This window comes from Corylus avellana, chromosome ca4 (assembly GCF_901000735.1).
Source record: "Corylus avellana chromosome ca4, CavTom2PMs-1.0".
Lineage (NCBI taxonomy): Eukaryota > Viridiplantae > Streptophyta > Magnoliopsida > Fagales > Betulaceae > Corylus > Corylus avellana.
Window position 1 is genome coordinate 33653505 of NC_081544.1, and position 25042 is coordinate 33678546.

General features: G+C 39.3%; 3 protein-coding genes across 4 annotated transcripts; 2 read left to right on the forward strand and 1 right to left on the reverse strand.

Moving 5' to 3' along the window:
- Nucleotides 1-198: 198 nt before the first annotated feature.
- LOC132177020 (equilibrative nucleotide transporter 1-like) lies at nucleotides 199-2478 on the forward strand. The gene is made up of 2 exons (XM_059589216.1): nucleotides 199-1356; nucleotides 1625-2478. Exons 1-2 carry the CDS (start codon nucleotides 804-806, stop codon nucleotides 2353-2355), a joined length of 1284 nt encoding a protein of 427 aa, XP_059445199.1. The 5' UTR covers nucleotides 199-803; the 3' UTR covers nucleotides 2356-2478.
- A 1270-nt stretch (nucleotides 2479-3748) lies between these two features.
- Nucleotides 3749-17152, forward strand: LOC132177214 (methyl-CpG-binding domain-containing protein 9-like). 2 transcript variants are annotated; one of them, XM_059589463.1, is made up of 10 exons: nucleotides 3749-4139; nucleotides 5351-6029; nucleotides 6183-7295; nucleotides 7401-7877; nucleotides 8475-8780; nucleotides 9258-9590; nucleotides 10789-10887; nucleotides 12083-12517; nucleotides 13077-15458; nucleotides 16265-17152. In XM_059589463.1, the coding sequence occupies exons 1-10, from the start codon at nucleotides 3910-3912 to the stop codon at nucleotides 16622-16624; spliced, it is 6414 nt and encodes a 2137-aa protein (XP_059445446.1). In that variant the 5' UTR covers nucleotides 3749-3909; the 3' UTR covers nucleotides 16625-17152. The 2 variants fall into 2 exon arrangements, with proteins under 2 accessions (XP_059445446.1, XP_059445447.1); XM_059589464.1 differs by having other exon boundaries at nucleotides 4053-4139; nucleotides 5506-6029.
- Nucleotides 17153-17878: 726 nt separating this feature from the next.
- Nucleotides 17879-24820, reverse strand: LOC132177303 (RNA-binding motif protein 25). The gene is given in 8 exon segments (XM_059589566.1): nucleotides 17879-18285; nucleotides 18838-19451; nucleotides 19543-19933; nucleotides 19935-20227; nucleotides 20378-20801; nucleotides 22384-22536; nucleotides 22680-22939; nucleotides 24195-24820. Coding segments are annotated over 8 exon segments (2823 nt in total). The 5' UTR covers nucleotides 24640-24820; the 3' UTR covers nucleotides 17879-18042.
- Nucleotides 24821-25042: the final 222 nt, after the last annotated feature.

Sequence of the window (25042 nt, forward strand, 5' to 3'; positions counted from 1 at the left end):
CCTCTCCAGTCAATTAAACTATCTTTTGAAGACATATAGTTATAACTTAGTATGAAATTAAGCTTAACACTTGTATGTTTTTATTTTACATTAGCATACTTCCATATGTATTTATGTATTTATTTATTTATGTAAATTTGAACTCTCATGTCTATCCCTGCAAATATCAGTGTTGTTCTCGCAGAAGAGAGTTTCAAGCTACTTTTCAAAGCAGATATTTTAACACGAGTTGAAGTTTTAAACGCCATAGACAATTCCAATCTTCAGGGTCAAGGGGAGAGAGTCAGATGGGGTGAGTTGCAATCCCACTTCTTGAGCCGATTGGTCTAAAAATTGGCTAGATGGGGAGGGGGGCCAAGTCCATCTATCAGAGGAGCAGGACAAGGAAAAGTGGATATTTTTGGATTGCTGAATGCAGAATCGCAGATAGGGTCAAAAAGATGGTTTGGAAATGGTGACTTTTAGGTTCTTTCTATGGGGTTTTTATTAGGCCAGCCACTTAGAGATCAGGGAGGTTCACAAGATTAGGGTTTAGGGTAGATATGTATGAGGGAAGAGATGGGATCCAAGGGAATGCTCTTGCCCATTTGACATAAGCCCAACAAGCATGCCCAGCTAGTTACGACGTCATTACTTCAACTATAAGTCCATTGAGACAGGGGGACCCAGGCCCAACCTACCCCCAATCCCCACGTGATTCACAATATCCCGAAAAACGACGTCAGTTTTGCGTAAAGGCAATTATTTGCTTCCAGTAGAAAGTAACCACAAACCCCAAGGCCAAGGCTGCATCTGAATCTCCGATGGGTGTCACCGGCCAAATCATCGACGGAGATTCCGAGTCCACCCTCCTCCTCTCGGCCCCCACTACAACCACGTCCGCCGCCGCCACACCCGATAACAAACTCCCAAAAGACACATTCCACTTTGCCTACATAATCTACTTCACGCTGGGCTGTGGGTACCTCCTTCCATGGAACGCCTTCATCACGGCCGTCGATTACTTCGACTACCTCTACCCGGAAGTCAGCGTGGACCGTATATTCGCCGTCGTTTACATGGTGGTGGGCCTCGTCTGTCTCCTCCTCATCATCCTTTACTCCCGCAAGTCCCACTCCTTCGTCCGCATCAACGTCGGCCTCGCCCTCTTCATCCTCGCCCTCCTCGTTGTCCCCGTCATGGACCTCGTCTACATCAAGGGCCAAGTCGGCTTGTATAACGGCTTCTACGTCACCGTCGCGGTCATGGCTCTCTGTGGCCTCGCTGACGCGTTGGTCCAGGGTGGTGTCATCGGGGCCGCCGGTGAGCTCCCCGAGCGCTACATGCAGGCCGTTGTTGCTGGCACCGCCGCTTCAGGTGATCATTCAACTCTTTCTATTAGTTTTGATTTTCAGTTCGTTATTGGAAGCTGATCGAAATGGTTTTTTGTGTTTAAATTGGGGCTTTCAGATCCTTTTTCTTTTCTTAATTTGAGGTTTCTGTGTTTAAATTCCCTAATTTTGTGTATACTCGGAGTGAGAAAACACTATCCGGTTAATAGAAAATGATAAAATTTAATCGTTTAATTGATATTCTAAACACCTAATGTACAAATTCATACAATTTCTCAAATTGTTGACCGCAGGGGTCCTGATTTCTCTTCTACGGATCATAACGAAGGCCATGTACCCACAGGACGCCAATGGCCTGAGAAGCAGCGCAAACCTGTATTTCGGTGTTGGTATCGTGGTTATGGCTGTATGCATTGTGTTTCATAATGTAGCACACAGGCTTCCGGTTATAAAGTACTACAACGAATTGAAAGCTCAGGCTGTAAACGAGGAGAAAGAAGAGAAAGGTCCCCTCACGGGGCCTGTTTGGAGAGCAACCTTGTGGGGTATCGTAGGAAGAGTGAAGTGGTATGCACTTGGCATTGTCCTCATCTATATTGTGACTCTCTCAATATTTCCCGGGTATATCACAGAGGATGTGCACTCGGAGATTCTCAAGGACTGGTACTCGATCCTCCTAATCACCGGCTACAACGTGTTTGATCTGGTCGGAAAGTCTCTGACTGCAGCGTATCTCCTTCAAAATGAAAAGGTTGCCATTGGTGGCTGCGCTGTAAGATTGCTGTTCTTTCCTCTCTTCTATGGGTGCTTGCATGGTCCCGCATTCTTTCGAACGGAGATTCCAGTGACAATCCTGACTTGCCTTTTGGGGCTTACCAATGGCTACTTGACTAGCGTGTTGATGATTTTGGCTCCCAAAGTTGTCCAATTACAACATGCAGAGACTGCAGGGATTGTGTTGGTGTTGTTCTTAGTTTTTGGTCTGGCTATTGGTTCAGTTGTATCTTGGTTTTGGGTCATCTGATTTTGAAGCAATTTGTATGACAAAGGGGGTTGGAATGAGTTCCTCTGGTGTTCACATTCTGTAAAGCCTTGTAAACTTAATTGTTAATGATAGTTTTTCCACCATTCATATGGGTTATTTTCACTGTTTCCTCGGCTTGTTTCGAGATATCAATTACCTGTTTTAATTAGTCTTGAATGTGGTATAGTCATTTTTGTTTTTGAGCCCATAATGGTTGAGTTATTTTGTAGACACTGGAGAAAGTCCGTACTCTTATCATTATGACAAAATTGTGAATTTTAGTGTAGAAGTTCTAATATCCTTTATACACACAAAACAGGGTTCCATTTTGCATTTAGGGCATCAACCGGGAATACATCAAGCAAGAATGGAAAGTTCATCTTCAAATGATAGACGATACAGGTATGTATAATGTATTATCTTCTCATACTTGATTCAGAAGAGCAGAAGCAGAACATTTTCGTTTAAATCTAGCTTAAGTATGACCTCAAAGGCTTTTAATGCCATTAAATATGAGATCAGCCGACAGCCAGTTCTGTCATCTTAACTAACCTATCACCTCTATGCCTTCTTCAGTTAAGAGGTTGACTACATTAGATATAAATGTTGTTGGAGTTACAAGCAGTGAAGCTGCTTCATTTCCTAAGCTTTTTTTAATTGGGTTTTCATTGAATCTGTATATAATCTTGAATTGACTTAATTAAGAAAGTTTTACTCTCAAACCAAACTTTTTTTTTTTTTTTTTTAACTGCAAAATTTAAAGGCCAAATGGACTCTAAAACCGTTCCTTCTCCACCTTCATGAGATGGATTCATGTTCACTGCTATCACGAGGTGGTGGTTAGCAATCAATCAGCGGATAATTATCTGAAAGCAAATATTTTGTGCCGCGTGATATTCTCTGTGAGATAATGCGATCCGTTGCAATGAGCGCACGTACGAAGTCACATTCTGGTGTCTGTAGTTGTCCACCATCATATTATTCTCTCTCTCTCTCTCTCTTTCTCTCTCTCTCTCGCTGGCCTGGAGCCGCCTGGAGCGAGCAGATTCTCTCTTCATTAAAAAAAAATAATAATAAATAAATAACTATTTCTTTAAACGCAGCTGACACGTATTTAGAGAGAGAAAGAGAGAGGCGTGTTTGCTTTGAGACACGGATTCATTGCCATTGAAGTCCAAGTTAAGTGAACCATCCCAAACTGGAAAGTGACACTGCCAGGGCAACCACCCACAAAACAAACAAAGCAAATTCCCCAAAGGCCCTGACCCAACCGTCGTAAAAACGGCGTCGTTACCTAGACATCCAAAGCCCAATTCCGTCTTTTCGTAGTGACGCGACGCCCAAGACCCCCTTCTCGGGCCATTTTGGCATTATCGTCGTCTAACTACTCTCGCAGCTCAGTCCGTGAAACCACTCTCTCACTTGCTCGCTCACAACCTTCTCCAATCTCCAAACCTTTTTCGCCGAAACGTTTGGTCTTGACCGACACTAAAATGCACCGGAGAACAGAGAACCAAACCCGGCGCTGCTGTGGCTCAGAATGATCTGTCAACGATGGAGCTAAACGAATCTCAGGCGAAGCCACCCGAGGAGCCGAGCCGAACCATGCCCTTCCACATCGACCTCAACGAGCCACCTCTCTCCGCCGGAGACCTTTCTCCGGCGCCTCCAAGCCCTGTTAAATCTGCTGGAGCCAGCAGAGGCCGCGCCGTTCTCCTCGACATCAATGCGGCGCCGCCGAGCGAGGCCGAGGGCGATGAATGTGTCCAGTCGATGAGTTCTGGGTATGGAATTTCTTGAGACTTCTCTGAGTTCAAGTTTTTATTTTTATTTTATATATATTTTTTTTAAAGCTTGGCATTTCGCTCTGAGCTGCTTTACTAGTTCGTTTGTGATAGAGATAGAGGCATACACATTATGCTTTGTTTGGTTGCTGAGAAAGTGCGGGCAAATGATAGAAATTTAACTTTGGTACATTTTGCTCAACTTGCGGGACGCCAGAGAAGAAAAATTCTCCAATAAACCTTATTTTGTTTAATTTCTCGTTGGGGATATAGTGAAGTAGTTAACACATTTAGCATGACCTCGCGTCGCTTTACGTAGCTCAATTCAGCTAAGCAGGAGCTCATCGTCATAATCCATACGTAAGAGAACCTAAAAATGTTACTTTTGGCTTAGCTGAGGTGATTTTTTTATATCTGTATATATTCTATGAGAATTCAAGAGCAACGAAAGAACATGAATTTCGAAATCCTTGATTTCCTTTTCTTCTCTCTCTTGTCTCTCTCTTTATTTTTTCTTTTTTTTCCTAAGCAACCAGACAAGGGGTTGTTGATCCTGTTGCTACTTAGTACTTTGTATGCTAGGCTCGAATTTTAGCATTAGCTGATTTTATTGCTAGGTTTTGTGAGAAAGGCCACTTTAGATTAGCATGCATTACACCTAGCGAATTTACTGGATGGCAGAGTCAGAGCGGCCTAGTTGCTCAAATTATTACCTTCGCATGTCTTATTTGATGTATAATGTAGTGCTCTAGAAAAAAATATTAGACACGTGCTGATGAAAGTTAAAGAGTTTTGTGAAAATTAAACAGGTTGATTGTGAATAGCCATCCTTCAACTTCGTTCTTAGTACAATATAATTGTAATTCACTAGTTATTCCGCATGCTCGCCAAATCTGAAAAAACTTGGGACATTTCTGATATAGTGGTTGACCTCTGGTGGAAATGACTTCTCATGAACATGATCATATACTGTGGGAAGCATACAAAATCAAAAGAAATGCCTTTGGCATGGGCTTTTGACTGCTGATCCAATCTTAATGCTTGGAATGCCGCATTTAGTTAGCCTTTTCTGACTTGCTTGTTTGCTGCAATAGGATTTTATGTTGCTGGTTAATACATAGTGTATATATTTTCTACGTAGTCTTTATTTAAAGAAAAAAAACATCCAAGTCCTTAAATGATTGATGGGTTGCATGTCTTGTGGTTTGTAGAATGCACGTAGTGCGTGATACTTCTTTTATTGGAAACCCATTAAATGAATTTGATCTTCTGAAGACATATGGCAGTGTGAGACACATTGTTAGATCAGATTTTAAAGATTCAGTGCGGCAGAGACTGAATTTTGCTGGAAATTTTACTGAAACAGATCTAGGCTCCAAACTAAAAGGGAGGCTTTGGGCTAGCAGTGCTACACCCCATAAGATACCATTCCAGAATCCAAGCAAGGTATATATGCAAGAGCTGAGAGAATTTATCGCTGAAAATCATGGCATACTGGGAGATGGTTGGTATGTGGAATTTAACCATTGTCAGAATGGAAACAAAATCTTTCCAGTTTACTGTTCCCCGGATGGAAAAAAGTTCTGTTCAATGTTTGATGTTGCCTGTCATCTTGGGTTGGTGGTAGACTTCCATTCCATAGAATCTGAGGGCACAAGTGATAGATTTGCTTTTGTGAGGAAAAGATTGCATTTATGTAGGAGAAGAGAGTCTTTATATTCTAGAGCGAAGAATTCCAGAAAATGTCAAGAAACTTTGAGAAGTTCTTGTGGAGATTTCTCATTAGGCATTGGGACTGACATTACTCAGGCCTGCAAATTGGAGAGTAATGTGAGAACTACACAAGCTATGCCAGAGGATAATGGGGGCTATAGCCTCAAGCAACTTCAGGTAATTCTAGACCAATTTATCTTTTCACTGCAGGAAACATTATTTTCTTTTGTTCTTTCTAATTCATGTTTGTATTTATCATTGTGTTAGAATTATGATGCTTATATTGGTAATTTTATGGTTTCTTTAACATTCTCTCCGATGCCATTTTAGGGTGAGTTTCCAATTCAGTTTGAAGACTTCTGTATTCTTTCCATGGGGGAGGTTGATCCACGACCCACATATCATAATACTAGCCAGATCTGGCCAATAGGCTATAGATCAAGTTGGCATGATAGGATTACCGGGTCTCTTTTTGTATGTGATGTCTTGGATGGTGGTGAATCTGGTCCAGTTTTCAAGGTTCAAAGATTTTCGTGCTCCATGCAGCCTATCCCTATTGGATCAACAGTCATCTACAGGCAAAGCTTTGACTCAAATAATACTAGAAGTGATGATTCATCCGCTTTTGGTGCAATTGATGATGAGGATACAGATATTCAGATGATATTTTTGGATCATTGTCCTCCACGACTCGATCACAATATGTTATCAGAATCTGGGAAAAATTCAAATGAAGTTTTCAATTTTCAGACTATGAATAATTTGCAATCTGAGTCAAATTGCCTTACACAAAGTCCTAGGAAATGTACAGTTGACAACTCTGAGGTGATAGATAATATTGGTGAATTCTTAGTAGAAGGGAGATCATCAATTTCAGTATGGAGAAGGGTATCTCAAATTCTAGCAGATGCTTGCCGCAATGTGTACAAGCAGACTGGTTTATGTAAGTTTCAGTGCAAGGATGCCTTCCATGGAATGTGGTCATCATGCTTGCTCTCTGATAGCATAGAAGCATCTGATTCATTAGCAAAGTTCTGCCATCTCTCTGGCCCTAGGAACATCCGATGTTGTATTCAAAGTGATAATGAGCTTATTACTACTTGCGAAGCACTGGTGAAATGGTTGGACCAAGACAGATTTGGACTAGATACTGAATTTGTGCAAGAAATTGTAGAAAAGCTTCCTGGGGTAGATGCCTGTTCAGAATATAAGTCCCTGAATGAAAGAGGTGACATTTCAAAATCACACACTGTTGGAAGTGGATTTCTTCTGGTCAAAAGGAAGAATGGCATACAGGGTGAGAAAAAAGCAGATTGTTTTCTCAAAGGTTGTAAAAGTTCTTGGAAGCAGGTAGTTGAAAAATCTGTCATGAAAGATTGCTGTCCTCCTGGCAAGCCAGTTAGCTTAAAGCTTCCTGCAGATTCAATTGGTGATGTTCTTCAGGTATAGGCTATCGCTTTTGTTAAGTATCATGAAACTTAAATAAAATTAATGGAGTGTTATTGTTTTAGGTTTGTATATTTACTGTATTCTGTTCCACTTGTTTAGTCTTGGGAGTTACTATGCCGTTTTTCTGAAGTTTTGGAGCTGGAGGAACCTTTATCATTCAACGAACTTGAAGGGGAACTTGTAAATGGCTATTCATTTGTTAGTAGGAGAGCTTTGACAAAGGTCCACTGCTCACTGCTAAAAGTGCTTCTAGGTGAACTGCAGTCCAAGGTTGCAGCATTTGTAGATCCTAATTCTGATGTTGCAGAATCCAAGCTTAGACGGGGAAGAAAGAAAGATGCAGAAAACTTGATTTCTGATAAGAAAACCATGCTTGACATGCTCCCAATTAATGAGCTTACATGGCTGGAACTAGCTCGGAGGTACATTTTAACTGTTTTATTCATGGATGGTAACCTTGAGTCTTCAGGGATCATTGGCCATGAGAGTTACAAAGTGTTGCAGTGTTTGCGAGGTGATGGTGGGTTACTCGGTGGTTCAATTGCGGGTGTGGCTGGAAGAGAACCACATGCACTGGTAAGATTTGCCCTTTATTCTGTAATCTATTTGCAATATTTTTTTCATTTCTTGATTTTCAAAAGATAATGTCTTTAAACATAAGAAAAGGCAATTCAATAAAATTTTCATGCTTATTTTCTCTAATATTTTAAATGCAATCCCATCACTTAAATACCTAGTCCTGTAATTTGTTACAATAATATTCAGTTTTTAAGATTGTGGATAAGTAACCTGCCTTATAAGCCTGGTGGAATAGTTAAAATCCAACCATAAAGGTATTAGCTGTAAAATTGCAATTGTGAATTTGAAAATGAAGATGAGCTTTGATTAGCTTGCACTTACATGACTAAATGTGCATGATAACCATTGAAGTTAGTTACTTATATGGTTTGTTTTGACATTTGTTCTTTCTTTACTTTCTTTCTCCTTACATTAACCTCATAATCTCTTTTCCTTTCTTTCATATCGTTTTTAGTACATTCAATGTCCGTATGTCTTCTTGCAATTTGGTAAAATCTGGGTTCAGTCTTGGTTTCAGGTTCATGATCCTATATTTACTTTATATTGTATAAGATGCTTATTCGATAATGATGCCCTAATTGTTGTGATTCTCAGCTGCTTGCAGAGGCTAAAAAGCAAATCTTTGGTTCAGCGGAGAATGTGGATGATGGTTTAAGTGTTGAACACAACAAATCTGATGCAAGTGGTGGTTGCAAAACACCTAAGTTGAATAATGGTGAAATTCTTGAGTGGGCACAAGCGCTGGAACCAGTTAGAAAGCTACCCACTAATGTTGGAGCTAGAATTAGAAAGTGTGTTTATAATGCTTTGGAGAAAAACCCGCCAGAATGGGCAAAGAAGTTACTGGAGCATTCAATATGTAAGGAAGTCTACAAGGGAAATGCTTCAGGGCCTACCAAGGTGCTTACTACCCATATATTTTTATGAGAAAATTTTGGAACATGTTATCTAGAAATTTTATCTAATAAATTAAGATGAAGAGTTTATGTTTCCATTGTGTCCAGCACAACTACTTTCTGCGTATGCCATATAGTAAGACAAGTTGGTCAAAATTTTCAAATCTGGTTGGTCAATGTGGCAACATTGAATTCACTAAGCTACAGCTATAGGAATGATAAGATGTTGCCTTATTAGCAGGATCATGGATTTCTCTTTACAAAATGTCTTATCGCTTCTTCTAGTGGCATCTTCCCCTGTAACTTTGGTTGCGGTAGACTATAAATCAGCTCCCCATGTTATATGTTAGTCATATTGACATTGGTACCTCCAATAATTCACTGCATTTTAAGAATTTCTTGTTCTCATTAACTGTCAAGGTACATCTCATTGTTAAGCTAAAGTCATTTATTAGAAACCTTATGCCACACTTGATTACAGAGAGCTGTACTCTCGTTACTCGCTGAGGTGTACGGTGAAAACCTGCGGCAGAAACCTAGTAGAAAGAGGAAAAGCAAATGTGTTAACACTTTATCCGATGCGATTATGAAACAATGCCGGAAGGTGCTTCGCCTTGCTGCCACTGCAGATAAAAAAATGGTTTTTTCTAGTTTGCTAGCAGGATCACTTAATACTTCTGATAACGATGATGGGGGGCTTCTTCAATCTCCTTCAATGTTATCACGTCCTTTAGACTTCGGAACTATTGATATGAAATTGACTTCTGGGGTTTATGGTGGATCACATGATGCCTTCCTTGCGGACATACGAGAGGTTTGCTCTCTAACGCTAAATTTGTTTTGCTTTTTGATCTACAATATTTTTATTCTTTTATTTTTTATTTTTATTTCCTGCTATTGTGTAATCCTTTCCCTATATGCTTATATGTCAGCAAAATGCTGTTGTTATTTTTTAAGTAATGCAAATTCATTAAAAGTTAGTACATAAGAATGGTGTTGTATGTGTAAGAAGAATGGGGAGTCCATTGACCACCTTTTACTTCACTGCGAAGTCGCACGAGAATGGATTTACGTTCTTTCTCTGTTTGGGGTAGAGTGGGTTATGCCGAGACGGGTGTTGGATTTGTTGACTACCTGGGGCACTGTGCTCGGAGGTGGTTCTGCTAATTGCAGAAGCTTCTGCTTAACACAATATATATATATGGATAGTGCATGTTTTTACTTATGCAGATTTTCTGAATTCACGTTCTTCTTTTTCTTTCTATTATGGGTTCTCTTTTATACTCCATGTGTACTAGGGTTGCGCTCCTCTGCACTTTATTAATGATATGAAATTATTTATCAAACAAAAAAAAAAATGACATAGGTTTTGAGGATCAAGAGAGAACATTGAAGGAGATTAAGTCCTTAATCTTTTTAACTTTGTATCATTGGACAGCTGCTTATCATTCTCCTTTGACAATTAGTTATAGTGATTTTCTTGTTCTTTTTGCTTCTTCTAGTTAGGTGCTTCCTTTTACATACTTCTTATGTACTTAGGGACGCCTTATACTTTATGTGTCGATTACTTATAAAAAATAAAATAAAAAATATTCCATTTTCTCATACGAAATACTTTTTACTTTCCAAGCTCTGCCCCTGGCACTTGAGCACCACCACAACATGAAGTAAGTTTTTTTTTTTTTTTATCCTTGAATCAGAAATTGATTAGGTTAATATTTTATTGGCCAACATCTTCAATCCTCCTCCCATCACAGAAAAAACACCACAACACATGAGGCAATTCTTTATTCTTTTTTCTTTTTTTTTCCCCCTTTTGGAGAGAGGGAAAGATCACAATCACATGAACAAGTTTTTTTTTATTCTTTTTATCAGAAACTTATTTGGTTGGTTTCTTGTTGGGCCAAAAGTTTCTTATGCTTTATCATTCAGAGGAACAGCTTAAGATAGATCTTTTTGTAGATGATACAATCAGATTTGAAGGTCACAATCTCCTTATCTTCTTTTGGCAGGTTTGGCATAACATTCGAACTGCTTGTGGCGATCAGGCACATTTGATCCATTTGGCTGAAACGTTATCCCAAAAATTTGAAGTACTTTATGAAAAAGAGGTTGGTACCATTCTGCATCTCTCCCTTCTTTTCTTTTCAGTTGTCTTGATGTTTTAGCTTTCATGTCTTAATGATCCTTATTCAAAGCCACGACTTAACAAAACTTCCTCTATTGCTCCTCATTATTTAGGAGTTTCCAGTATTTCAAGTGCTGGGGCAAAGTTATGACATGAGATATCATATATTGTTCATTTCTATAACGTAAATACTTGGTGGGAATCAAATTTGAAAATAAGAATTGAGAATAAAAGATGAATGTTCGTTTGTTCTATAAGATGTTACAAACATGTACTTATCAACAAAAAAAAAAAAAGATGTTACAAACGTGTGCTGATTCTTTTTAGCCTTTTTTTTTTTCTTTTACTTCATTATGGTGGGGCATAAGTCATGCAATCAGAAGTGAGGTTGTTCTTACTCTTGAATTCAGAATTTTCAACATTAGGAAGGTAATGATTTTGAATCTTCAAGAATATATGGGGAGGAAGGTTTGCAAAACTTATACTTCCCAAGGCTCTCTAATCTTAAGGATTATTTCCACTTGTGGTCTGATGGCATATATGCCCTAGATAAGCTACTTGCAAAACTTTAAGAAGTAGCTCAATCGGCTGGGGGACTATGCTTCATGAAGCAGAGATCACTAGTTCAAATCTCTCATTCTCCCTCCCCTTGGGTCAATTACTTGCATAAAAAAAAAAAAAAATAAATAAAGCTACTTGTGAACATAATTAATATACCTGCTCTCCAATCTAGTGCTTTTAGATAAGTTAGCATAAGATCTTTTTTCACTGTGATTTTTTACACAAAGAATTACACAAATGTTCAAATCTACTCTAAATCAACAAAGTTCTATCTCATTGACCTCTGCACTCTGTTTGGAGTCATAATTCCTAACAAAGCATAAGTCAATATGTCTTCTCACTGTTTCCTTTCCACGTGATACTGATGGGCAATAAATGACAGCACCTTGATTCACTTTGACTTTGACTGCACTCTCTGGGCTGCATTATTTTTTTCATCATCATGTAGCCGTTCTCTATTTTGTTGCAATCATTTCACTTAACTAACCACTAAGAGAGCAATCTTCTAAGCTGCATTTTTTCTTTCAGCACTACATAGCCTTTCACTATTTCATTGCAGTCAATTTCTCCATACTTGATTCTGTCTCTCTCTATCTTGTTGACTGGATTACGTGCAGGTTCTCAATTTTGTCCAGAAATTTATGGATAATGAAACTGGAGGATGCTCAAGTGCTGAAGCAAAAAACGAGATGGGACATATTAATGAATGCGTGAGAGATATTCCAAAGGCTCCTTCGGATGAGGGCATCTGTAAATTATGTGGTGTGGATAAGGATGTTGAGAATGTTTTGGTGTGTGATATTTGTGATTCAGGGTATCATACATATTGCTTAAATCCACCACTTGCCAAGATTCCTGAAGAAAACTGGTATTGTCCATCCTGTGTTTCTGGTCATTGTATCACTCAAGGATCTTCCCAACATACTGAGGTCATTAGCCGATGCCAGAAAAAGAGAGGTCAAACAAAGTTCAATAACAGAATTCTGGGAACTCTGGCCCATTTAGCAGCTACGATGGAGATGAAGGAGTACTGGGAATACACCATAGAGGAGGTTTGTCCATTGGTACCTTTATATGTCACTTTTGACTGCCTCAATCGAACATGGTTTTTCATTGAGCTGATTGCATATATTAACTTATGCTTTGAGTTTATGCCACCTAAGTCATGTGGCTCTTTGCTCATTGCTTTCTTGACTGACAGTTTGGACTTTTTGAACTCAAATTCCAAAGTATGTAATTAGGATAATCCCTCACTATTATATATCTAGATTTTTGTCTGCATGTCTTGTGTCTGCATTCTGCCAGTTCTGTATTAGAGGAAAATAGAATGATGAGAATTTTCAGATCAAAGACAGTATGATGGTTTAATACTTGATCTTCAGAACCCATATAGTGATCTCTTCTCTGTATGCATTACCTGGAATTCATTTCCAATGTCAGCACATGGTAGATGTTTATGGTCTACTTAAATATGTTGGGTTTCTGAAGGTTGTGTTTACCACATACTGCAGTATAAATGTTATTTTTCGTGTGTATTAGGTTTATCTAAATCGTTATTGTTTCTATGCTATGTATCACATTTAACTGATTCTGCTTCTGTCTTGGTTCCAGAGGATTATTCTTCTAAAGTTCTTATGTGATGAGGTGCTGAACTCTGCCAAAATTCGGGAACACCTAGAACAATGTACACCTGTGTCTGCTCATTTGCAGCAGAGACTGCATTCATTATCTTCAGAGTGGAGAAACCTAATGTTCAGAGAAGATGTCCTAGCAGCCAAGTTGGGGAAAGAGAATACTGGCATGCTCAATGGCTTTGGAAAGTCTGTAACTGAAGAAGTTGCTGTAGTGCGCACGAATTGTGGTAAATTGATGGGGCAACTGCTTAGTAGAAGCAGCTGTATATCGCCCTTCTCCACGAATATAATTCCTATGGAGGATGGTTTGGGATGGCCCATGCCAAACAATTCCAGTAAACAATCATGTTGGTTTTATTCCAATGGCAGTTCTGAGAGACATTCTACCACTAGTGGAAATCGAATTGTCAAGGCAGTTGATGTGGAGTGTGAAAAAAATCAGGAATCTTTTGGTAAGAATGGTCTTATATCTGAGAATCCGTTATCTTGTATGCTGCCGTCTAGTGCAAGAGATTTATACAGTAGGCAAAACACGCTACCCCTGTATGTTCATCAACGAGTGAAAGATAAGTCTAGTGGAGAGGATGTCAGGCGGGGTAATTTTGATGGACGGCAGGACTTAGCACACGGCACTATTGATGGTGCAATGCTGCCTTATTGTGAACATCTGAAAGGGCTTATTTCATCAGATACTATTAACACCTGTGTAGCTGAGCATGTACATGATGTGCGTATGAACTCTGGGAATATGTTCCCTGGCTATCATGGCATGGTTCGACCTGCTGTGAATAAGTCACAAGCCAACAACCTTGAGGCAAGCTTCCTGGAGAAAGAGATTGCTGTTTTGCAGGATTCAATTGCCTGTCTAGAATCACAATTACAGAGGGTATCTTTGCGGAAGGATTTTCTGGGCAGGGACTCTGCTGGCCGGCTCTACTGGGGCTTTTCCTGGCCAGGTACATCTCCATGGGTGGTTGTCGATGGCACTATGTTAGTGCAGCAAAAGAAAATAGTAGAGCAGGGCACTTCATTGCCTGACAGTTCAACTTTAAGGTATCCTTCATTAACTGGGACTATTTTGGGTTCTGAAAGAGTTAATATTTCCAGCCCATACGTGTGCGAGCACAATGATAGCACTTCTATTTCTTTTTCATGGGTTTCTTTTCAATCTGATGCTGAAATCGAAGAACTTATTAGATGGTTGAGAGATTCTTACCCACGAGAGAGGGAACTGTTAAGTGCTATTTTGCAGTGGCAAAAAATTAGATCCAAGGATACCACTACTGCAATAAATTGTGTTCAGGACAAGGGTCAACAAATTATGTTGAGGCCCATCGACAGTGTTGATTCTACTTGTCTTGTGATTAGGGCTTTGATTATACTGGAGAAAAAGTTTGGTGCTTGCTTGAAATCAGAATCTGCCATTCCTATGAAGAGGGGTTGGAAGGCAGAAGTAAGTTTTACAGAGAGAATGTACCGATGTGACTGCCTAGAACTCATATGGCCTTCTAGATGCCATTGCTACTCATGCCACCACTCATTTTCCACTAGTGAGGAACTTAAAGGGCATGAAAATGGAATGTGCTATTCAAGTGCACCCACCTCTGTGAACAACAAGGTGAATGATAGTGCCTTGAAGCGGAATGGAATGGCAAGGAGTGAAACCTCACAGGGTGAGTGCTCTAATGAAATAGGTACCAGTATAGTAGCAGGAAGTGCCGTGTGTGAGATTGGATTTGGGTTGAATGAATTTCCGAAGGAGCTGGCTTGCCCATTTGACTTTGAGGAGATAAGTACCAAGTTCATCACTAAAGACTCTACTAAGGAATTGGTGCAGGGAATAGGACTTATTGGTTCAAATGGCACTCCATCTTTTGTACCTAGCACGTGTCCTTACCTTGAAGACCCAACCTTAAAGTTAGAGCCTTCTTCGAATAATGAGGGTAAGCGAAGTGGTGATTCCAAGAATGTGGAAAATCAGCTGCAACAATCAGTAGAAAAGAAAATGAAAAACAGTGTGAGACAAGGTAAATTTTCCATCAACTCAACCAGAAGATTTCCTAGGAATGGTATTTATGTAGAAGCGCTAAACCTCAAGGGATCTATGAATGAAAGAGATCAGTCTTCTTTCTTGAAATGTAAAACTTCAGGTCCGAGGTTTGGCAACTGCTCCATAATTCGTGAATCTTCATTGAGACACATAATGGGCAGAGAAGTTCAGCTTCTTAGGCAGCTCAAAATGAACTTGCTCGATATGGATGCTGCGCTCCCTCAGGAAGCCCTGAAACCATCAAAGGCTGGCATGGACAAAAGATGTGCCTGGCGTGGATTTGTTAAGTCTGCCAAGTCAATATTGGAGGTTAGTTATATGTTTCCCCCTCCATTCCGGAAATATTTGTTCGTGCTAAAGCTAGAGGATGTTTGACAAACCAAATATTTGATCGTGTCTAGTTCTAAACCAAAACTGAAAAACAAATCAACTCTAATTCGAACTGGTTTAGTTTTAGACTAAGCCTACTAAAAGGATAAACCATTCTGTGGTGAAACTTAAAACCAATTCTAAAATACTGATCAAATTCAAGACAAATTCTTTTTATGTTTTCTTCTTCTTTTTCTTCCTCTTAGTCGCTCTCTTGTATACTCCCTGTGTACTAGGGTTGCGCCCCTCTGCGCTCTTTAATTCATCTTTTTACTTATCAAAAAAAAAATTCTGTGTTTTCAAAGTTTATCGAAGAATAAAAATTTTAAACTAGCTGTAGTATTCACAGTTGCCCATTTCTGTGATCTATCAAACACCCTCGTAGTATTGAAGTTTTCATAAGCTAGTTTTTTTTTTTTCTTCTTTTTCCTTTATCATCTGCTCTTCTGGTGAATTCATGAGCTAGGTTGAGTCCTTGTTTACAGACTTTCTTAGTGAGAGATGGAGATGGACTAAATTAAGAAACTCTTGCCAAAACTCCCAACTGCTTCTTAGCATCTTATGGAAGCTCTCCAACCAATCATTTTTTCCCTGATGCGGATATTTTAGAACCTTGTGATTATAGTATGTTTTACAACTTTTCATGCTTGCTACATATTGTTACCCGCCATTTGACATGCCTCTACCTCTGGAAAAAATTTCTGGATCAATATGATACAATGACACTTCTCGTCTTATTCTTTCAGATGGTTCAAGCAACAATTGTACTCGAGGACATGATTAAAACTGAGTACTTGAGGAATGGATGGCAGTATTGGTCACCACCTTGTGCTGCAGCTAGGATTGCTACCATCTCGTCACTTGCTCTTCGCATATGCACCTTAGATGCTGCCGTTGTCTATGAGAAGCCTTTGCCCAGTATCAGTTCTACTGAAATCGAAAAGCTAGGCAGTGAATCAGATATATATTCTTTGACTTGTTCAGATCCAACAACAACTCCAAAGACAAATTGCAAGTTGGTGCAGAAGACTCGTAGTTTAGATCTAACAGAAAATGGCAACCGAAATATCAAACCAAGCAAGAGAAGGAAAGATTCAGGGGGATGAGTATGGAAAGGTTGCTTCTTCATCATTTTTGAAGAATCTAACTTACCAAGTCAATGTTGGTGGCATGTAAAGCAGAAGCATACCTTACCATTTAGTGGTAAAATCAGTTTTTAACCTGTGTCATAGCTGGTTAATTAGGTTTGGGACAGAGACAAGACAGATGGTGGACATTGTTGCTTTGCTGCCCTGCTGTGTAGTTATATAGGTAGTTGACACGCTGACTTTGGATCAAAGAGTGGACCGCCATCTAGTGTTGTGGGGGTGATGAAACTTGCCGACGGTCGTGAACTGAGCCGGTACAATTGCCCTTTTGATTGGCTTCTTACAGCTTGATATTTTTGTTTGATTGGAATAGAAACAATAGAAAAGACGAAGGAAAACAGAAAAAGGCAAAAGAAGATAATTTGGAGTTATCTGCTGATGTGCAAGATCCACATTTACTTAGAAAACAATGTATGTAAGAAATTAATGTATGTAGAAGTCTTAAGTTCTGTGAAGGTAATGAAGCTGATTATATGTATTCTACTATTTCGTTCTTCTATATGTCCCTCTTGCTCTCTCACTGGCATTCATATTCACATTAGTGACTTTGTCTAGAAGACACAGGACCATCCCACACGGAACACCAAACCCCCCCTCCTCCTCCTCCTCCTCCTCCTCACAGAACACTGCTTGTATGGTGTAAGGAACCATTTTTCACTAGCAGCTTCCGCAAGAATCTGGCCCTTCAACATATTTAGCTCTCTCACCCAGATCTCCACCTTCCCTCCTCCTCCCTCCACCACCATATGCTCTCCACCCATTCTTTCCCTCAAATCTTACTTTCACTTTCCCATTTCTAATCCACGTTAATGCCTCACCACCCTCCTCCCTTCTACCATCTCCACCACTTCCACAATGCATTCTATTCGTGACACCTCAATGAGGATGGTTTCCCCTCACTACAGCTCAAGATCAACGAAGTATCGGTGCTGTCGGATATGTTGGAATAAACAAGTTTTATCTTCTTGCTCGCTTACACAGTGGCCACCTTTATCTCCAAAAGTCCAACCGGGATTCCTTTCCGAATTTTTGTGCAACCCTTTTATTGGTCCAAACCTTTTACCTATTTCCATTGTATTATGTTCTACCAACATTATTTGCCTCAGCAACGGCATAAAAAGAAATCAAATCAGCTGTCTTGAGATAACAATGGATGTCTGTTACCAAATATTGCTTTCGGCTACAAGCACGGGACCCAAATTGAGACCAATCAGTACAAAAATGCAGTTTAATTACTAATTAAATTTTGAAGCAATACAAAATCAAGAATCTCTGTTCTACAGTGAGGGATGAAATGAAAGCAAGGGCAATGCAATGAAGCATGTCTGTCTTGCAGCAACAAAGGACTAATCAAGAACGAAATCCTATGATGTTTTTCACTTTGAAGTAAGGCCTGCCTCTACTCTCTTAATTTCATAGATGAGCATTCTCCACATTTTGAGAACAAACATTTCGGCTTCATCATCCAAAATGGATTGTAGTAGTTCCAGCATTTGTGATGCTTTCACATGATCTTGAGTACTGGACACAATGTAATCCACCAGTGTGGTTTCTTCCTCTCCTAAAAATTCCGTTATCTTCTTTGAAATCCATGGTCTCATCCTTTCATGCAACTCATGCTGTGGAAGTGAACAAAAGGAAAGCAACAGTTTAGAACATACTGCACATGGTAATAACCAAAAAAATATAATATTATACACGAACACCACACAACAACTGAGATGTTAGCTACAGTCTCTACAACACTACCAAGGCTGGATTATCTTAAACTTCTTTTTTTTTTTTTTTGATAAGTAGATTATCTTAAACTTCTGAAGGCTAAGAAAGCAGTACTAATCAGGAGTGGCAGCATAGGTATACAACAATTTTTAATGCCTACCTTGAAGATATAGTTTCCGAAAGATAGAGTTGGACAACTCCCATGGTCAATCTGTTATGCTTTTAGCCTTTTCACCTATCACATCTCCATACAAGCAAGCAAAAGGTACCGTATGCATAGTATAAGGCTTGCTATCATTACCAGGTTCCCAAAGTCATGAGGCTATTACTTAAAACCACCCCACCCCCAAAAAAAAAAATTCCACATATCCAGCATATAATTATGAGAACCAAGTGTTCCACAAATTTGAATAATCAAAATATTAAAAGCATGGCTGAGTAAGGTTGCGCACCTTGTCATACACGGCCCAATTGATCTCATATGAGAATAACTCCTCCTTGGTCTTTGGTATCATATCTATCAATTGTTTTAAACTGAAAAGCTTCTTGTTATCCGGTGTCTTCAGTTTATCCAGCCCCTGTTCCCGATCCCTCTCCCAGTCAAGAATCCTCGCTTTGTTCTCATCTCTGGTGCGACTAACATCCTCATCACCCCTATCCCTATCCCTATCCCTATCCCGCTGGCCTGACTTGTCATTAGAACGTCTACTTCTTTCTCTATCTGTATCAGGCTTATCGTCTTTGGGATTGACATTTGATATGCGCTTTGCAAATTCTGCTGCTGCAGCCAAATTCGGTGGTGGTGCACCAGGTATAGTAGGTTGGACAGCCTCCAGTTCCTCAGTTGAGTAATCAAGAGGGACAAGAGGCCTCATCTTTTTCTCGTTACGTGCATCATCATCATCCTCCTCATGGAAGACAGAAGGGACAGCAGTTCGTTTTCCAGAGCCAACTAAACCGAACCCCAACTTTTTTGCGAAGGCATTGCCAGTATGCCGTGCGTCTGATGCCCCAATTGATGCCATGGTTGATTCCTCCCCAGTACCGTTTTGTACAATCTCTTCACCTGTAATTTAGAATCATAACCCCATTCAAAGAAGTGGGCAAGGGGGAAATAAAAGCAAAATTTAAGCTAAAAGGAATTACAATCAAACTACCTATATGGCTCTCCCGAGCAGAATCACCTTCATAACCCTGTTCAACAGCATTATCTTTTATTTCAACACTGAATGTTTCAGCGGCCAAAACAGTTTTTGCACTTCCATTTACTACATGATTGGATGAAACCTTCAAAGCATCTCTCTGTTGCTTCTGTTGCTGTTCCTCCTCAGCTCTCCTCTTCGCCTCAGCAATTTCCTCCTCTTCTTTGCGTCCATCAGCCAAGTCATCTTCCCTTTCCCGTAGTCTTTTCTTTCTCTTCTCTTCTAACATACTCCGGCGCCACCTTCTTCTTGAATCATCATCATCTTCTTCTTCATCATATTTTATCTCCTTCTTTCGTTTGCGTTCCCTCTCTTTTTCCCTCTCTTTCTCATACTGCCGCTGTTTTCTCTTTCTCTCTTTCTCTATACTCCCATTCTTTAAGAGACTCTTCATACAGACGCTCAGCCTCCTCAATCTTTCTTCTTTGCTCCCTTTCTTTCCTAACCCGCTCTCGCTCTGTTTCTCTTTCATATCTTTCAATCTCCCGCTCCTTCTCCCTTTTCAGATCCCGCTCTCGGTCTCTATCTCTACTTCTCCTATCATACCTTCTACTCCTATCAGGTGAACTTGTTTCAGGCCTATCATGCTCACTTGTTGGTTTGGTTTCACTAGTTGTCTCGTCATCATTTTTATCTTCAGCTGCATCATACAAACATATGAACAAGTATAGCCATATCAAAATTATATACAGAAGTTGCACAAAAAAGCCACTAGGAACAAATCTACTTTAATACCATAATAACCTTCATATACCACAAAACGCTATACATTTTCACAATGAAGACTCACCATTTCTCATTTCAGAGTCCCCATCCCTCGATTTAGCAGGAACATCTGAGTTTGAATTCACTGAGCCATCACCAGTTACTTGTGCAGGGGGCGGGGGCGGGGGCGGAGGTGGAGGCATGGTCTTTAGTCTCTCCTCTATCATGCTTGTAAGCTTCTCCAAGGCCTCTTGGTCAGCTTCCTTGTCCTCATCAGTCACAATTCCAAAATTAGCAAAATCATGACTTTCCTTGTTCCCTGTACCATTGTCCTCTTTATTTGAGTCCTCTACAGAAGGCTTTAATTGTTCACTCTTCTCAACAACTTCTGCACTTTCATCCTCTTTCACAGGTACTGCAGCTTGTGCATCTTTAAGTTTCTTCGATTTTTCAGTTTCTTTGTCTACATAGCGTTCCAGATATTCTTTTGTTGCTTGATTAACATTTAACTGTTAATCAAATATAATGAAGAGACAAAGATTAACTATCAAATAAACCAACAAAGCCATGCAGGAAAAGAAAAGGAAGAATTAAGATAGGTCCAATATAGCAATTTCCATCTCCCTAACCCATAGCTTAGCCACAAACTCGAGCTTTAAATCAAGCTTCTATTAGAAATATTTACAAATACATATTAAAAAAATAAAAAAAAATAAAAAAAACTAACAAGATAAGTACAACACTAACCAAATAAGATTAGATTATTTTCTGATTATCCAATCATCTCCATGTTTAATATCAAAATCAGATTCAGACCAAGATATAATAACAGAAAACGAGATACCAACACTAACTAAAGATATCTAATTCAAATAAAATAATCACAGATTTGTCCCAATCACCATACCTGAGTATTACAAAGTACAACCAAAGATATCAATGCAGAAAATTTGTCATTAGCTTAAAAATCAAGGTCCTTGTAGGACTAGGTGACACAATTTTCAATCTCACCAATAAATCTTATTTATAACTGCTGTATGGAGGTATATTCGTAAGTTTAAAACCTACATTTAACAAAAACCAAAGAAATCTTGAACAAAGATCTTTGGCAATAAAGGCAAATTCTCAAATGTTATAAAATTTGATCTTATATTTGAGTCAAGTATTTACTATTTTATCTCAAAATCGATTATTCAGCTTAGGAAATAATTTCAAGAGGCTTTGGCAGAACTACATGTTAAAAATTTTTTTTGATAAGTAAATTTTTTTAAACTACATGTTAAAATAAACGACAAGTTACAACGTCATAAACCCAAAAGCACTTTCATGACTGAATTTCCCTGCTGAAATAGTTATTTCAGAGGCAAATTATCAGCAGAATAATTCCAGTGGCCAGGTCATCAACATTTCTTAAAAGTTTCTAATAAAAAAGGTAACTAGATATAGGCATAGTAGCTGATAATGGATGTTAAGCCTTGCTGAGCATAACAACGCATAGTAGCTGATAATGGATGTTAAGCCTTGCTGAGCATAACAACACATAACAAGCTTAATGTTAAATGCAACTGGAAACACCCATTTTTTTAATACAACTACCCACCTGCCACAATCATTTAAAAGTGGCACTTACATTTTACATTCATCATGGATATTTCAAGCCTTGAAAGCTCCTATAACAACAATTAAGAGTTATTGAACCCTATAATGTTCATCTTAGACAGAGATTTGGTAATTATTTAATTATTTTTACTTAATCTTTCCTAACTGGGAATGTAGCTCAAAACATAGAGCGATCACTCTACATGCAAAAGGTACAGGGTTTGATCCCCTGCATGTCCAATCAATATTTGTTACTTATCAAAAAAAAAAATTCTACTACATATTTCCCATTATTAGAAAAAAACAATAAAATTTCAATTTAGTGATAGGAACAAGCACTTGGCAATAAAGGTTCTCCAGCAAATAGAGGTTCCACAGAATACGACCTTCAATCTCAGACTCACATAACAGTCAAAATGAGGAAAATATATATATATATATTTAAAAAATCATAAAATCTGCAAAAAAGAGAAGGTGGAAATCCAGACGTACCACTAATTCTTGCCCATCAATATTAAGTTTACTAAGTAGACGCAATGCACGAAGAACCCCTTCAGCGGACTCAAATTCACAGAACCCAAAGCCTTTAGGAGTCCCATTTGTGGGATCTTGAGCACGTTTCCAACTTTTGACGGGTCCACAAAGCTTCAGAAAATGTACAGACATGAGAATGAATGCTTCACAAAAAGGCCTTCAAGTACAAGATAGATAATGCAAAAGAACCCAGAATTTCAGTGTGTATTTAAAAAAGGACATAGACAAAAGAAAAAAAAAAACACAATACCTACCTGAAGGAGAGACAGCATAAAATTGTTTTCAACTGTCGATGCAATCTTACCAACATAAACTGTGGTTTGTGGTTTCTCAGCTAGAGTAACAGGAGGAACAAAAGCTGGCCTAACAACAGGGGGCATAATCGGACGAACTCCAGGAACCCCCGGAATTGGAGGGCGTGACACTGCTGGAAGCACACCAATTGCTCCTGGTAGACGTGGAGGAAATGGAGGCCGAACCATAGCTGTGTATGGAGATGGATAACGAGGAATTCCTGCATAAACAGAAACAAATATCTATGCAAATATATCAGAGCAAGTTAACAAACAATATACAACGATAACCATACATCCCGCCACTAGTTTACATATAATATATATGAAAAAGAATATGACAAGAATAATTGAACGGTGTTACCACACATCAAAAGCATATAAGAGATGGCAGCACAGGCATGGCAACTATCACCAGCTGAACAGATAACCTGAAGGAAACATTAAAAAGTAGCATCCAGTTCATAAACCATTGATATATAAAGTGGGCTTACCTTATGAATCCATTTGCAACACACTAGCCTTCTCACACTATCCCATCCACAAAATTGCAAAAAATTGACATTTATCATGAGACTTCGAGCATCTCATGCACAAAGGGAAATTCATAGCACATAATTGAACGTAAATTTTGTCACTTTTATCTATCGCAAGTGTTAGCAGACCATGGTGCAGCATGAAAAAAAAAAAAAGGGGGAGAGAGAGAGAGAGAAGCAGTCTGAAATTGAAAAGATTTCAATACCTTAGAAAACAAGCCAACGAGCATTCAGTGGCAAACATGGTCAGCTTCTGGCGATTCATAAACCCATCAAAGGGAAAGTGTCCTCATAACTACCAGAAAGTAGCCTACTAAAACAAACATGCAACGTGACAAATGGGACAATAACTTTCTGAATTCTGGAATATTGTTTACCGTGAAAACCCCAAGGCTTTCTCCTTCTTCTTTTTTTTTTTTCCTTCCCATTAAAACAACATTTATCTAAAAGACAAACAAAAGGAAACCAAGCAAAAAATATGTGCATACCAAAAAAGGAGTTGTAGAGTGAGGTCTCTAAGCAATATGAAGCCTTCCAACCTTTCCCACCGTATTCAATCAAGACACTGTAGGAGAAAACATCATGTCATCGATGCCCCTCAACCAACTCGAATTCTCTAAATCTTTCCCAACTCATCTCTAACAAACTCTTTGCCCCAATATATCACACCAGTATCCTTAATCTAATTTAACTGCGATTCATGCATCATAAAAAAAATATATACTTTCTCCTCAGAACATATGAGAAGCACATAAATTGCACATAAGATATAATTCTTAAACATTTCTATAAATAACTCATAAAATAACATCCAACAACATGAACTTGCATGATAACACTACAATTACATGTAAGCAACAAGGAATTCGAATAAGAACAAGAATTTGGCAATCAAAATGCGCATTTACAAACACAAGGACAAGGAGATGGAATAACCCACCGTGATGAGGCATAGTCCCCGCTGGCACTGCCGGGTACCCATTCGGCATATGTGGCGGGTACGGTCTTGGAGGCTGCCCCGGCGGCACCTGATATGGCACCATATGTGGCGGCAGCATCGGCGGAACGCCGCCACTCACACCAGGTGGCTGAACCTGAACTCCGCTAGGGTTTTGGTAATTCGGACTCGGCATCGGTGAGAACTGTGGGACCGGGCGGAACGAAGGTGCGGCCGGTGGCGGCGCGTAGGATACCGGAGTAGGTGGCGCAGACGCCAGAGGCGGCGCGTTCGGATTAGGGTGTACAGCGATAGGTGTGAATGATGATGATTGGGGTTGTGGTGGAATGGAGGCGGGTGCTGGATCAGGCTGGTTTGGTTGGGGGTTGGGGGTTTCGGTTTCGGTTTGTGGAGGATTGGATTCTAGGGTTGCAGGTGGATCAGCCATCGTTGAAATTTGGGGGAAACAAACAAACAAACAAAAGAGAAAAAAAAGAAAGATCTATCCGTGAAAGATTAGTTTGGTTTAATATGTTCTTTGTTCTCGTTTTTGCGTTGGACTGGGCGGTTGATCTTTCCGTGCCCTAGAGAGTGTGACGAAGGGTGTAACACTCTTTGTATGCCTTGCCTGGGGGAGGATTAGGTGTTTCGTTGGTGAAGAAGAAGTTTTTACTTTGGACGCGTTTCGGGATTTTATTGGCCAACAGTACTTCATAACTAAATTTTCATTTTGATAAATTAAAATCAGTATTCTATTTCTATTATGTATAATTTTTTCAAATCCTAATTATTTGTGAAATAGTAATAATTTGTTCTTTAATTCAGTTTTTATTTTATTATATACAATATTT